General features: G+C 36.8%; 1 protein-coding gene across 3 annotated transcripts in view; it reads right to left on the reverse strand.

The window, feature by feature from the left end:
• Positions 1-12,568: 12,568 nt before the first annotated feature.
• TSG101 (tumor susceptibility 101) overlaps positions 12,569-15,700 on the reverse strand; it is a gene marked incomplete at its 5' end in the record, with an annotated part of 50,372 nt that continues 47,240 nt past the window's right edge. For all 3 annotated transcript variants that reach the window (XM_079707508.1, XM_079707509.1, XM_079707507.1), the window contains 2 exons: positions 12,569-12,915; positions 14,202-14,441. In XM_079707508.1, the coding sequence (XP_079563634.1) occupies positions 12,826-12,915; positions 14,202-14,441 (330 nt within the window). In that variant the 3' untranslated portion in view covers positions 12,569-12,825. The remainder of the gene's footprint in view (positions 12,916-14,201; positions 14,442-15,700) is intronic.

Genomic DNA, 15,700 nt, shown 5'->3' on the forward strand with positions numbered 1-15,700 from the left:
ACATAGGGTTTTTGTTTAGTTTGAGCACTTCTGTAGTTTCTGGCATATAAGATCTTTCAGCTTCTTCATGTCATATATTTTCTGCTTCAGTCGTAAATCAGCCTTTTTTTTTCCACAAGGAGCCCTGATTCCTTTTATTGGAGCATGATATTATAACCCAAGATCTGAGTGCTAGGTGTGCTCATTTCTACACAGAACATTTTAAAAACTATCTTTCAAAGGTAATTTTGTCAATAGTGTAATTCTGCTCCATGCTACTATAATCTCTGTAAATAATTTAGAGTATCCAGAAAGCATTGGCATCTCATTAGGCAACAACCTTTTCCTTGTGATACAGTTTAGACTTCTAGGCTAACAAATTATACTCAAGTTTAAAGTGCTTGGCTTTGAATTTCCATTAATTAGAGTAAAGTAAGAAGATCCAACAATATAAGTTGGACATTACTTAAATTATGGATACTTGATCATTTATTTCTAAGTACTAGCTCAAAGCCATTGGTTTTTTCGGTGAAGATTTTAATAATATATAATAAAGATAATATGTAGTTATTTACAACATTATTTTTCAAAAGGTAATACATTTACAAGGTTAAAAAATAAAAGTAATATAAAAAGATATACATAGTATGTATAGCTGATTCACTTTGTTATAAAGCAGAAACTAACACACCATTGTAAAGCAATTATACTCCAATAAAGATGTTTAAAAAAAAAGAGATGTACATAGAGAAGTCACACTTTCATCCTGTTTCCATCCAACCTTTCCCCTAAATTCCACTTTAGGAAACCACTTGTCAGTTTCTTTTGTATCCTCTAGAGTTTCTTTTGCAAATACAATATATAATTTTCCTCCTTTATTACATATGAAGTAGCATGCTAGAAATATATAGTACTGATTCCTTTTTGCATGTAACATTGCTTGATAAAAGAACTATAAAATTTTAGAGTTGGAAAGGGCCCTATATTTTAACCTATTTATTCAAAAAACTTTTATTGAGCTTCTATGTGCCAGGTTAATGCTAAGCACCAGATGAGTGAAAATGAATGACTTCCTCTTCTCTAGGAGCTCATAGTCCGGTGAGAAATTCCTTCTACAGAATCCCTTCTTTATCATTGTGCAGCCTCAGCTTAACTTGAAGAGGTGTTCACTACCTCCAGAGACTGTTCTGTTTATTAAATGGCTTCTCTGTTTGTTTTCCTAATTGTGAGCTGGAGCTTTCCTCCTTGTAGCTTGTCTCTCTTCTGGTTTGGACTTTCATATCATGATGACATGTTGAACAGATTCAGTGCGTCTTCCCTGAGTCTGATAATTCATAAGGTCGATACAGATTGCCAGTATAAGGATTTTCTTTCATTCTCCAGCTAATCCGGATGCCCCCTCTCCCACTTGACTGATGTCTTTTCAGGGCTTGAGTGATGACCTTGCCTTTGTGGGTGCCGACGAAGGCAAATTGATGGGTGAGACAGTGGATCTGCAACATGGCAGCCCTTTCATGAAAATCCTAAATATTATTTCCAGCAAAGGTTACTGTCGTAGCTAAATACTATAAATATTCTAATAGTACATTAATAAATATCTAAGAAAATCATATCTTTATATCATGACTTCCCCAATTGTTATAAAGTTGGTTGCTCCCTACCCTGTAGTCTCATAACATGTTCAGATTTCATTAGGTTGTACTTAATTTGTTTACAGGGCTTCCTACAGCACCAGACTGAGTTCCTGTGAGCAGCAGTAATAGTAATTATCATGACAGTAATCATTAATTGATTGCCCGTTTTGTGCCAGCCACTGAGCTAAAGCACTTTATTTTATTTAATAACCTCAGCACAATTCTATGATGTTTCATAGATGATGCACCTGCACATCAAGGTTAAATAAAAGTGATGGAGTAAAGATTTGATCCCTTTGTTTTGACTCAAAAGCCTAAGTTCTTAACTACTGTACTTTATTTACTTGGCACCCAGGAGGTAATTGTATGAACAAATGAATGAACCAATATCTCCCTGTTCAAGGGTCTTTTCATACCACATCTATCTCTAAGTAAACATTCTCATTTACCAGAACAATGTACATTTTGACCTTTTATTCTATGAAGTGCAAGAGGTATGTATGTTAGGAGGTTTTTAAAACAAATGTACAAGGAAAATTTAGTACTAGTTTCCTGAAATTAAGAGTGCTGTGGGCATAGTAGAAGATCTGAGGGACCTCACTCTTTAGTAAGAAGTGTGGTGATTGAGCTGAACAGGAAATGTGTACTTAAATGTTAGATGTTTTCTCCCATAATGTTTTCTATTCAAATCTTTCCCCAGATTACTTTGTCACTGCAAACTCAACATAGTGATTATCACAGAAGGTGCAGGCCAGATAAAGAGAAACATACCTTGATTTAATCCAGAGAAATGTGTCCATGTTTAAATTAATGATTTCCAGTATTATCTAACACAGTCTCCACTGCAAAGTGATTATTGTTTCCAATCCAGGTCACCTTTATTTTGCTGTTCAGTGAATAATAATTTTTTTTGTGTGTGAGGGTGGGTTTAGTAACTTGGTAGAGAAAAATAATGGGTATTAAACTCTAAACTACTGATATAGCCAGAATCGCTTCCTGTTTTGTTAATTTAACATGTATTTTGCATAATCAGTGTGTGTACCATAATGAAGATTTCTTTAAATACTAACGTATATGAAAAGATAATTTGCTGAATCGTCGTGTGTAAATCCAAGTTTTAAAGACTTTCATATCTGCGCTGTTTTCCAGATTGCTGAGGGTGCTGAAGTGAAAGCACAATACTTTATTGACTAACCCTCCAAGATTGTACTAGACTCCTCACTGGTGCATGCACAAAGTGGACAAATTTAAGATATACTTTGGAAATAAAACATGCAGGACCACTGACAGATTTTGTATAGTGAGGGACAGGGAAGAGTAAAAAATGACTTCTGGATTTTTACCTTGAGCCATTGATTGGATGGTAGTTCCATTTACCTGGATTGTGATGCTCTCAAGGAGGTGGGAGTCAGTGAAGGAAGTAGGAGGGAGTGTTGAGTTTAGGGGAGAAAAACCAAGATTTCCAATTGGGACATGTTAAATTTGAGATATCTGAAAAGATACTCAGGAGATATCAAACAGGTAGCTGGTAGCTGATTATGAATCTGGAGCTCAGAAATCTAGGTTGTGATATTCAGCCAAATTACTGTATTTTTTAAAAATTAATTAATTAATTAATTAATTAATTAATTTATGACTGCATTGGGTCTTTGTTGCTGCACGCGGGCTTTCTCTAGTTGTGGTGAGTGGGTGCTACTCTTCATTGCGGTGCGTGGGCTTCTCATTGCGGTGGCTTCTCTTGTTGCAGAGCACGGGCTCTAGGTGCACAGGCTTCAGTAGTTGTGGTACATGGGCTCAGTAGTTGTGGCTCATGGGCTCAGTAGCTGTGGCTCACGGGCTCAGTAGCTGTGGCTCACGGGCTCAGTAGCTGTGGCTCACGGGCTTAGTTGCTCTGCAGCATGTGGGATCTTCCCAGGCCAGGGCTCAAACCCGTGTCCCCTGCATTGGCAGGTGGATTCTTCACCACTGAGCCACCAGGGAAATCTACTCCCAGCACTTCTATTCAATGTAGTATTGAAGTCCCAGCCACAGCAATCAGACAAGAAAAAGAAATAAAAGGTATGCAGATTGGAAGGGAACAGGTAAAGCTGTCACTATTTGTGGATGACATGATACTCTACGTAGAGAATAATAAAGACCACACAGAAACTATTAGAACTAACAAATGAATTCAGCAAGGTAGCAGGATACAAGTTAATATACAGAAATCAGTTACATTTCTCTACACTAACAATCAAATATCAGAGAAAGTTAAAAAAATCCTGTTTAAAATTACATTAAAAAAAACACCTAGGAATAAACCAAGGAAGTGAAAGACCTATATGCTGAAAACCATAAATCATTGATAGAGGAAATCAAAAATGATTCAAAGAAATGGAAAGCTATCCCATGCTTCTGGATTGGAAGAATTACTATTGTTAAAATAGCCATACTACCCAAAGCAAGCTACAGATATAATGTGATCCCTGTCAAATTACCCATGACATTTTTCATAGAACTAGAACAAATAATCCTAAAATTTATATGGCGCATGAAAAGATGCTCAGCATCATGAATCATCAGAGAAATGCAAATCAAAATGACAATGAGATATCACCTCACACCGGCCAGAATGGCTGCTATTAAAAAGTCTGCAGATAACATACTGAAAGGGTGTGGAGAAAAGGGAACCCTCCTACACTGTTGATGGGGATGTCAGTTGGTGCAGCCATTATGGAAAACAGAATGGAGGTTCCTCAAAAAACTAAAAATAGAGTTGCCATATGATCCAGCAATTCCAATCCTGGGCATATATCCAGAGAAAACTATAATTTGAAAAGATGCATGCACCCCTATGTTCATAGCAGCACTATTTACAATAGCCAAGACATGGAAACAACCTAAATGTCCACTGCAGATGAATGGATAAAGATGATGTGTGTGTGTGTGTGTGTGTGTGTGTGTGTGTGTGTATGAAGTAAAGAGTGAAATAATGCCAACATGGATGGACCTAGAGATTATCATACTGAGTGAATGGTTTAAGAAGATATGGCACATATATACAATGGAATATTACTCAGCCCTAAAAAAGAATGAAATATTGCCATTTGCAGCAACATGGATGGACCTAGAAGAATATCATACTACATGAAGTCAGACAGAGAAAGACAAATATTATTGTCTTAAAATAGGATAATGACCCCAAAATACAGATAGTACTAAAAAAAAAAAAAAAAGGTGTGTCTCTTCTAGAGAGCAATATAGTTAGATCTCATTTTATGCAGTGTGAAAATCTCTGCCTTTTGAATGGACTGTTTATTCACATTAACTGTTACTGTGATATGTTTGGATTTATGCCTGTCATTTTGCTGTTTCTATGTCTTGTGTCTTCTTTTGTTCCTTGGTTTCTCCTTTACTGACTTTTTTTGCATTTTCTAAAGTACCATTTTAATTATTTAATTAATTTTAAATTATGTTTTTTGAGGGGTTTTTTTTTAGTGGTTGCTCTTGGGGTTACAGTATCAGCTTAAGGTACCTGGATGTACTTCACATTTTTGCACACTTAATTCCAATAAAATATAGAAACTTTGCTCCATTGTAGCATCAATCCCTCACCCACTTTTGTGCTATTATTGTTGTATATGTCTATATGTATTAAAAATTCAACAATACAGTGTTATAATTATTACTTTATATAATCTTAAGTCTTTTGTAGAAGCTAAGACAAAAATACATGAACTTTTTTATATTAACCTTATTTTTCATTTTTGGTATTCATTTCTTTGTCTAGATTTGAGTTACTGTCTGGTGTCACTTCCTTGCTCTACTCTAGTATCTTTCCCTTCCTCTTCTGGTTGTTATTGTCAAATACCTTCTGTCTATATATCTTGTAGGCCCAACAATTTTATATAGTCTTATGCAGTTGTGTTTTAAATAAGAGGTAGGTGTATGTGTGTGTATGTATGTATACACACACACACACAAACATTTATATAAATAAATTATATTTCACTATTACCAGTGCTCCTTTCTTCATGTTGGTATGAATTGCTGCCCGGCATCACTTCCTTTCAGCCTGAAGAAACTTCTTCAGTATCTGTTGTAAGGCAGGTCGGCTGCTAGTAGTGAATTCTCTCAATCTTTATTTGGGAATGTCTTTATTCTGCCTTCATTTTTTTTTAATTATTCTTTTTTTTTTTTTTTTGCTGTACGTGGGCCTCTCACTGTTGTGGCCTCTCCCATTGCGGAGCACAGGCTCCGAACGCGCAGGCCCAGTGGCCATGGCTCACGGGCCCAGCTGCTCCGTGGCATGTGGGATCCTCCCGGACCGGGGCACGAACCCGTGTCCCCTGCATCGGCAGGCGGACTCTCAACCACTGTGCCACCAGGGAAGCCCTCTGCCTTCACTTTTGAAATATAGATTTGCTACATATAGTATTCTTGGTTGAGTTTCTCTTCCAGCACTTTGAAAGTCATTCAGCTGTCTTCTGGCCTCCATTGCTTCAGATTAGAAGTTAGCTGTTAACTTATTTTGGTTCTCTGGTATGCAGTGAGTCTGTTTTCTCCTATTTCCAATATTTTCTCTGTGGCTTTTGACAGTTCAACTATGGTGTGTCTAAGTAAGAATCCCTTTCAGTATATCCTACCTGGAGTTCCTTAAACTTCTTGAATGTGCAGATTAATGTTTTTCATATTTGGGAAGTTTCACCCACTATTTCTTTGAATGTGTTTGCTCCTTTCTCTCCTCTCCTTCTGGGACTACTATAACGCATGTTGGTGTATTTAATGGTCTCCCACAAGTCTCTGTTATTTCTTGTTTTCTTTCTGATCTTTAGTTTCTATAGTTTACAAATTACTAGACATTTTCTATTAGACAGACCTACCATCTCCAAATAAGGCCTTTTTTCTGTACTTAAGACCTTTATCTTTTTCCTGTCCTATTGCATTGGCTAGGAGGATCTCCAGTTAGATGTTAAATAGAAACAGTGATAGTGGGTGTATCCTTGTCTTGTTCCTGACTGTAATGAAAATACTTCTAATTTTTCTTCATTATTTGTGGTTTGTTTTGGATTTTTGATAGATACCTTTTTAGGTTAAGTTTCCTTTTCTTCTTAGATTGTTGAGTTTTACTTTTATTAAACCCTAATAGATTTGGAATTTCATCAGGTTTTTGTACAATTCAAATGATCTTTTTCTTTAAATCTCACATAGTGTAATATATTAATAGATTTTCTGATATTGAACCATCTTTGCATTTCTGGGGTAAAATTTACTTGGTCATGAAGTATTTTTCAAAAACCCCACTTAGGTATATTTGCTAATATTTTATTTAGTACTTGTGTATCTGTGTAAATAAATAATATGAGCTTACTATTTTTTATCTGGTCTTTGCTCAGTTTCGATATCAAGGTTTTACTATATCCCCACCAAAAACCTTTTTCTGTTATCTAATAAAATAGGTTGCATAAGAACAAACTGTTCCTTGAAATTTTGATATAACTTGTTTGTAAAACAGTTGAAAGGGTGAGGGGCTAGATTTTTGTTAAAAGTTCATTAATGTAATTTGTTTATTCAGATTTTCCATTTCTTCTTAAGTCATTTTAGGAATTTTTCTAGCTGTCCATTTCATCCAAGTTTTATACTGGCATGTGTTTCATATTTTATGACTTTTTAAACCTTTACTGTATTTGTGCTTACCTCTCCTGTTTCCTAATATTATTTGTTGGGGACATTGTGCCCTCATTTTGCTAGATGTTCTTCTAACTTATTAGTCCTCCTCTCCCCAAGAATTACTTTCTATTTTATTGATACTGATGTTTTTAATCTTACTACTTTCTGCTTATTTTTTAAAACTTCCTTTTACTTTATGGTTAGTAACTTGTATCCTTGATCTTTCTTGTTTTTAAAAAATGCATTTAAGAATATAAACTTAACAGTAAGTACCACTTTTTCTTTTGTTTTGTGGCACTTTTATTGTCATTCAGGTATAAATATTTTGTAATTCCTAGTTTTATTTTCTCTTTAACTCAGCAAGTTAAGAGTATGCTTTTAGCTTTGAAACATTTTAAAATTTGTTATATTGCGGTTGATTCTAACGTAGCTGAATTGAGATCAGAGAAATGCAGGTTAACATCCACTCTTTGAAATCTGTTAAGGCTTCCTTTGTGACCTAGTTAATACAGTTTTTGTAAATGTTCCTTTATGTATTTGGGGGGGGGATGGACTTAATTGGATGATCTTTCTATATCCATTCACACTTATTGATTTGGTTTAGTTTTACTAAATTACAAATTTTTAATTATTACTGATCTGTCAGTTTCTGATAAAGGTAGTTACTCAAATCCACCTAGCGTTTCCCGATTTTTTTCCAATGTACTTTGAGGCCATTTCAATGAGTTGCATCTAAGTTCAGGATTATTATGTACTGTTGGATTGTTTCATATATTATGTAGTATCTCTGTGTATCCTTAGTAATGCTTTTTTATTTTTGAAATTCTCTTTTGTTTGCCATTTCTGTATCTGCACTAACTTTCTGGCTAATAGTTACCACTTTTTAAATTCAATGAGAAAAAATTCTGATAAAATAATGTTTAAAATAGTTCACATACCCAAAACATCAGACTATGCCAAATTTTTTTCCCTTGCCTAGTGGGACTAAGGCCTGATTATGTTTTGCCTGACAGTTATATTCCATGTATACTTGTTTCTCTGTTTCCCTCTTAACTAAGCTTTTTGCTCTAAATGGATTATTCTCTGAGAAAAATTATTTCAAAGACTTGATAAGGGATATTGATTTGTGTTTAAATTTTTTAATGGCATGAATGAATGTGTGTTTCTGCACAAAAGTCTATACAAAGTAGCAACAAAAGGTTTTCATAATTTATTTCTATTGGGTAGATATTGTTGAAACTATGGTGTAACTGAAGTTGGATAGAGAACTGTTTTTGTTCCCCCACAATGAAACATCAGACTTAGTTTTAATTTAGATAAATGTAAAAAAGTTTATCAGTTAAAGTGAGAACTTTTTCTGACTTGAATTTCTTCTTCTCAGTGGGTATCTTAACTTTGTAGCATGGAAGTTAAGAGCATTTCCCCAAAACTGTAGTTATCGGGAGTGGCTGTAATCTGGCCACTGCCCCTTTCCATTTCTTGACTGGGCAGAGGCTTGGTGTCCACTCTGAAAGCTGTCATGGTTTGTCCTTTGAGAGCACAGAGACTTAAGTGGTAAGCCTAAAAGTACCACTGAGCTGTGCACACTCTCTGAAATATAGACTGTATTGATCATATATTTAATCATAAAGTAAAATACCTCCTGGGTGAAAGGACTTTTATTCTACTTTAGGTCCTTTTAGTAGTGTTTTAATTTTTAGCACATTATTTTTATAATAAAATAACTTACCAGAAATACAAGTTTGAAAAAAATGAGAATGTTACTACAATCCTACATATATGTACAATTAAGATTATAAGGCTTTCTTAACACAGCAGTAAGTAACAAGATGTAGTTTACATTTAAGTTGGGATACTCTAGTTCAGAAAGGTCAGTATTGTAATTCAAGTAGCATGAATTCTTCCTATTAACTGGAGAAAATTAAGGGAAGAGGAGGAGGGGTGCTAATATGATAGCAGTCCTTTTTATCTTACTTTCTTCTGGCTAAGAACCTTGAAATCAATCTAATACAAACCCCTGGCTATGGAAAAGGACTTGAAGTGATAAGAGTTAAAACTTAAAATTTATAGTTGAAAATTTCAAAACTGTCACTTTCTTGTTTGGAGAATCTCTGCCAAGACGATAGAATTGTGGGCTCCATCGCTTAAGATTTTGATTTAGCTGATGTGGGGTAGGGCTTAGACATCTGAATTTTTGATAGTTCTGTTGAGTGTTCCTAGTTGTAAACCACTCAGGGCAATTGTAACAGTTTTGCTAAGGTTAAAAAAAAAACAACCACCACCTGTTATATAATACTATGTAATGAATGGATTTGGGGGTATCTTTTTCTTAGTTCCTGTGTGGAGTGGAGTGAACACTGCTGTGGTCTCTCCGAAGGTTCTGAACTCAGATAAAGGAACTGATAAAGACCTGAGCAGTAGGAAAATGTCCACAAAGTAGTGGTTGCCAGGTAGTATGTTTTGTATTTTCAGTACCTTGGAAGTTAGCTGTAAGCCTGAATTGTGCCAGAGGGATGAGACTTGGGTCCTTTAAGTATATGTTGTTGTATCTGCCGGACTTTTCTTTCCTTAGCACTTCTACTTTTATTTTGGTGTGAACATATTCACATTATAAACTCTTAAGCAGTTAGGGACTAGGTCTGTCTCACTCACTGCTGAGCCTAACCCAGTATCTACCATATAGTAGGCACTCACTTGTTAACTGACAATATATTTTTTCTAATTGTTGCCATATATTCTTTACAGTTAATAGTAAAATTGATTTCACATTAACTTCTGGATCTCTGTACTTACCGTCATAACTCTGTTTTCCTACCTTACATAACCAACTCCTGTAAGAAATTCCTAGGAGAAATTATTGATGGAAACATATCAGATTTGTGGCATTGTCAGGCTGCCACAATATGGATGTTCAAAGACAAGTATGTCTTCTAAAATTAACTTATATTCATGATTTCTTCCAACTCCACAGTGGCTGTGAGTTGATTAAAAAGAAATGGGGTGTTGCCCTACCTGTGCTGATTTAACAAAGTATTCTGGAGAATCTTAGGAGTGCATCCAGTTTCCACCATGAGTAAGGTAGGATGTTTATGTTTGAAAAAATATTTAATATCAACATAAGATAGAGGTGAAAGAGCATTGATAAAAATTTTTGAAGTTGATCTTGTGGAAGCACCTCTCTTCCTAAAATCTGTTCTTTGCTGCTGCTGCTGAAGAGACAGAGACAAAGGGATGGTGGTAGAGGAGGAAGAGGCCTACCTTTGTAGACCTTTGTCCTGGCCTAGTGTGGTATTTCTTATACATTCTATTAGATAAAAGTCTTATTGCATCTTTATTATTTAACTGAGTGAACTAGCTCTACAGATATCTAGTAACATTGGGAACCACTGTGGTAGGTCTTGCCACATTTTGAGTTGTTCTCTAGCAGTTTCAGTGAGGTCCAGTGAAGAGACCTAAGAAAGAAGCACTGACCACAAAAGTATTAGCAGTTGGTCTCCCGGGGAGGGGGAAGTTGGGGCCTGGGTAAGATCCCTCTGCTAGTTTGAATGGGAGAAGGTAAAGTACAATGGAATTAAATCACTGGGAATAAATTAATAGGAATTTTGAAGTGGTTCCCTGATAGGAAGTGGTTTGGAGGCAAGGAGATAGGAACAGGAGGGTTGGTCCCAGCAAACATGGCAAGAGGTTGGGGCCTATGTGGGAAGATGGCAGATGAATGTGAACGATAAATATGTCTAGTCATCTGTTTTAAACTGTTCTTTCCTTGTATCTTTTTCTGCCACAGTTCATACTACAAATCTGTTAAATACTCAATTCACCCAGCAACTGTTGTTTTTTATATTGCAGACCTTTGTTAGAAGAAAAGAGAAAGGAATAATTTTTAAGTCTTTACTTTCAGGGCCACTATTGAATAAATGAAGAATATACCTTAGTGTTCCATGTATCCTGGGAGAGAATGTTATTACAGACCTCATAAAGGTAAAGCTGACCTCTGCAGAAGAGGCCCGTCTGAAAAAGGGTGCAGAAACTCTCTGGGAAATTCAGAAGGAGCACAAGTTTTAAAGTTGCTTAAAACTACCATTCTGCAGTTACCGAAAGAGAGATAGTAGTTAGTTACAGGATTAAATACGTCAAACTTTTGAATAAACTCAAATTCCTAAAAGTCGGAACAAAGGAGGGAAGAGTGACTTCTCTGTTTAGCCCCTCAGCTCTTTTATTTAGCATCCAAATGTTGGATGATACTTATTTTTTATAATTCCTAAGTCACTGCATCAAATAAGGTATTTTGGTACCTCTGATGTACCAGTACTTGCCTTGTATATTATATATGTAGTTGCCATTTGGTCCAAAACAGTGTATGATGTGTGTTTATTGTGTTTAGAAACCGTGATTCATCAAGTGTATGCTAATTATTTCATTCTGGCTGGCTAATACACCTATGTTCATTTGTATACTATAAAAAAGCTGTAACTTCCTTTACCATGTATAAGTAAATGTATACACAAAAATAACTCATTTAAATGTTAGCTTCAAACCTAACACTAGATTAAACCTTGCTAGTTTCTATTCTGATAATTTTTACAAGTAGATTTTCATTTTTTAAGAAAAGATCTAAACTATATAAACTCTTCAGTGATGAGTGAGACCAAATTGGTCTTTCTTCTCTTGGGAGACGTATAGAGTAGGCTGTCTGGCTCCCTGAATACCTTAAAACATCTTAAATTAGAATGTTCATTTCTTTATAACCTCATGAACCTTCTAGCTCTCTCATTTTGACAGAGAAAATTCTGTTCTGCTAGATAAGCTTTATAGGACATGTAGATCATTGGATGGGTGGCCACAATCTTGACTACAGAATCACCCACCAGCAAGACTGACTTCAGATGACAGTAAATGCAGAGAGGCAGTGTACACTGGACCTTCCTCCTGAATTGAGGCCAGACCACCTTAGTTAACATAAGTTCTCAGGTGTGCAGCTTGGTGCTGGCCACTCTGCTCCTTTCTTAATGAAAACAGTTACGGTTCTGTCAGGCCTGGAAAGGAAACAAATCTAGGCAGGAACTGGTAGGAGGGTACCACCCAGGACCTTTCACAAAAAAAGTCACTCAAATCCCTCAATTTCAAATATTCGAAAATTTAGATTTGTGTAGTATTATATCCCGTATTGAATAGAATTCACTTTATATGCTAGAGGATAAATAATGCTAAATTTCAACTCACGATGGACATTATACTTTGCTAAATTAGAAGCCGAGCTTCTTATTTAGGTTTCATATATTTTTTCTAAAGATGTTCAGTAAAAGAGAAAAATTATGCAACAAATTTTATTTAGCATAGTCAGTCCCAACATTCAGCACAAAAAGAGTTTACAGAGGATAGAAAGTGCATTAATAAAAGCCAGTCTTTACCAAAAGAAAACAGAAAATATATTATTGATTCAAAATATTTTACACTTGAATGATAAACTGCAATAACTTATTCTGGGCACCTACTGATATAAGAGAAAGGAAGAGAAGAAAAGAATGCTTTAGAAGAGCTCAGTCTCCAGCTGGTATCAGAGGAGTCAGTAGAGGTCACTGAGACCGGCAGTCTTTCTTGCTTTCTGCATTAGTGCCCTCAGCTGGAACTGTTTACGGGACAGAAGACGTACATGCTGTGAAGGGGGAAAAGGTTTCAACAGTTTAGACTGGCTCTGATCCAGGCCCAGGCATGAACTATCAGACAGTTTGTAACCTAGGTGGGAGCTAAGAACCTAAACTCATATCCACTCTCCTTTGGAGCCAATACTTTATTACATGTGGCTTTTTAAACTCACTGGATTGATGCTGGCAGGTTGTGTTAAGGAAAGTAGTCTTCTGAGACCCTATACAAAGGCCTTCTTCACAGGGAAAGCACCACATTGCAGGATCTGGCTCAGGAGTTCAAGCTGCACTTGAGACAACCAAGATGGCAGGGAAACTTGTACTGTGATCCTAACAAAAGTTACAAAAAACTTTTGTACAAACTGTGACTGTTTGTCCCCACTTGGCTAAAAAAGGGGAAGGGCAAGGATGAGTATAGCACAAGGCCAGCTTTTGTCCAGTGCCTAGCAAACAGTGTACCTCTCTTGCCTCTCCATGTGTATCTTTCCCTAGGCTATGCCACCCAAGCAGGGGACAGTGTACAGAAAGGAAATCCTCTCTAGGGTCCCAGCTATTCATGTGCTTGCACCAGGTCCAAGAGTGGTTTGGCCACACGCTCATAGTAAGATAGGCAAGATCAGCAAGCAACCTGACCAGCCTCGCATGTGCACTGAAGCATCAGCAGCAGCTGTACTGAATATCCAAAGGATGGCTGCTATTACTCCTAAAGCCATGCTCTTCGTGACCCAACAGAGAGAAGCAGCCAAACTTGGCTTACAGATCTTCATGTCTGTACAATAGCATTAAGCCTGGAATAACCTTTATTCAGAAGGGCTCGATTACCAGCAGGGCAAACCCAATACTTCGCAAGGCTGTTTGATCTGGGAAAACAGGTATAAAACTATGCAAGTCTAAAAAAATTAACAGAGGAAAAGAACAAAAACAATAAGGGTGGGGCAGTCAATGATCTCAGTTTAAATGATGTGACCTGAAAGAATCAATGGAAATCTGACTGTACCTCATGATCCACCCAGGCACAGTAGTAAGAGAGAAGGATTACATTCAGCTTGATGCTATCTTGTGGGGTGGGGAACTGCAGCCACTAGCCCACTTTTCTTCCCCTGCTCAGATGATCCTCAGCCCCCTCTGTAGGTGGGAAGACACTGCTCACAGCCATTTATCTCACTTGCTCTCTTTTGGAAAGACAAAGAATTTTAACCCATCTCCTACAGAGAAACCCTCTTGATCCGTGGTTTTCAAGGTCAGTGTCTCTAAAACACGTTCCAAAACCCTGGAAAGCAGAGCGAGGAAGACATACCTTCAGGAAGACATCCAGGTCTATTACTCCCCGCCTCAAGGCTTCTCCCAGGTAAAAGATAGTGTCTTCAATAGCATTTTCCTCTGCATACAGATTTAGGATCTGTTTGTATAGTGGGGCTGTGGGAATGATAACTTCATCAATATCATTGTTTTCAGATTGATTTTCCATTTTCTCCAGAGCAGAACTGAGTTCTTCATCCTTCTTTCTCAAAAGTTCTATGTTTTTATCAACCTCAGCCTGAAAACAGAATAGTCCAAGCATGATGATTTTATACTAATTGTAATGATCTGCTTGTCAGACATCTACAATTCAACTTCACAGAAACAGACGTGCTAATAAAACAATGCTTAAACAACTCATGGATGAGATTCATGTATCACATTAGTCAAAGTTAGAGGAAAAGGTGTGCTCTAACATGCCGAGTGAAAACAGGAGATGCTGAGCTGAGCACTTTTGATGGCAGTGATAAGCTTGTCACTTACCAGTGACAAATGATACTGCAAACTAAGCCATCAGACAAGACACTTTCCAGCAGGAGGTTCCTTACATGAAAATCATAAAGGAGGTCCTTCTTTCAAAACAAGTGGCCATCTGCCTCAGAGGAATAACTTTCCCCAGTCTGTACAGATGATTCAACACATAGAACTCCAAACAGTTGAACTTTATTCACAAGATACGGCAGGTGGCGGTTGCAGGCTCTGAACTGTACTGGTGTCACTTTCCTGAACTTTTGAAAATAGCTGGCTATTGAGAAGCTCACTTTACACACTAGAACCATTTTATTAGAGTAATGTGTACATACAAATCATTTTCTCCAAAGCCCTCAAACACTTAATAACTCTTTACCCTTTCATCAAAAATGCACACTTGCTGGAACAAGTTCTCCATCACAGGAATGAAAGTGAAGAGTGAAGCTGGCACTCAAATTATGCTAGTGCCTCTACATCACTAACAAAAGAAGTCACAGGGCTGACTTACACCGACTCTTCAGGGCACAGCAGTCTGATAAAAATGTGAGAAAGCTTAAGAGCTAAAGGTTGCATACACTATGGGTTATTAAGTTAGAAGGGCTCACCAAAGATACTTTAAATATAGTTCAAACAACATTTGGAAACAAAAAAGAACTGACCCTTATGTTTGTACCCAGGGTCTGCAGATCTTTATCACGACTTAGAGCTCTCTCAAATTCTTATTTCCTAGTAACTGTCTGGTAACATCAAGCACTCAAACAGTCCTCCTTTGGGTCAAAACATTATCCCCTGGGGTGAAGGTGCAAGCAAAAATCCTCTAAATACATCCACTCCCCAATCAAAGACTACATTCCAACCACAGGCTGCATTTTTTTTTAAACAAAGCTGTAGTGGAGCTATGTGAAAATGCTTAAAGGCGTGTATAATTTTCTGAACTCTTAACTATACCCACAATGTTCAGGGTAACCACAGTACATACAGAACACTTAGCCATGGCTACGATTCAATCTAAATAGTGCAACTATT

This window comes from Hyperoodon ampullatus (assembly GCF_949752795.1).
Source record: "Hyperoodon ampullatus genome assembly, chromosome: 7".
NCBI classification, from domain to species: domain Eukaryota; kingdom Metazoa; phylum Chordata; class Mammalia; order Artiodactyla; family Ziphiidae; genus Hyperoodon; species Hyperoodon ampullatus.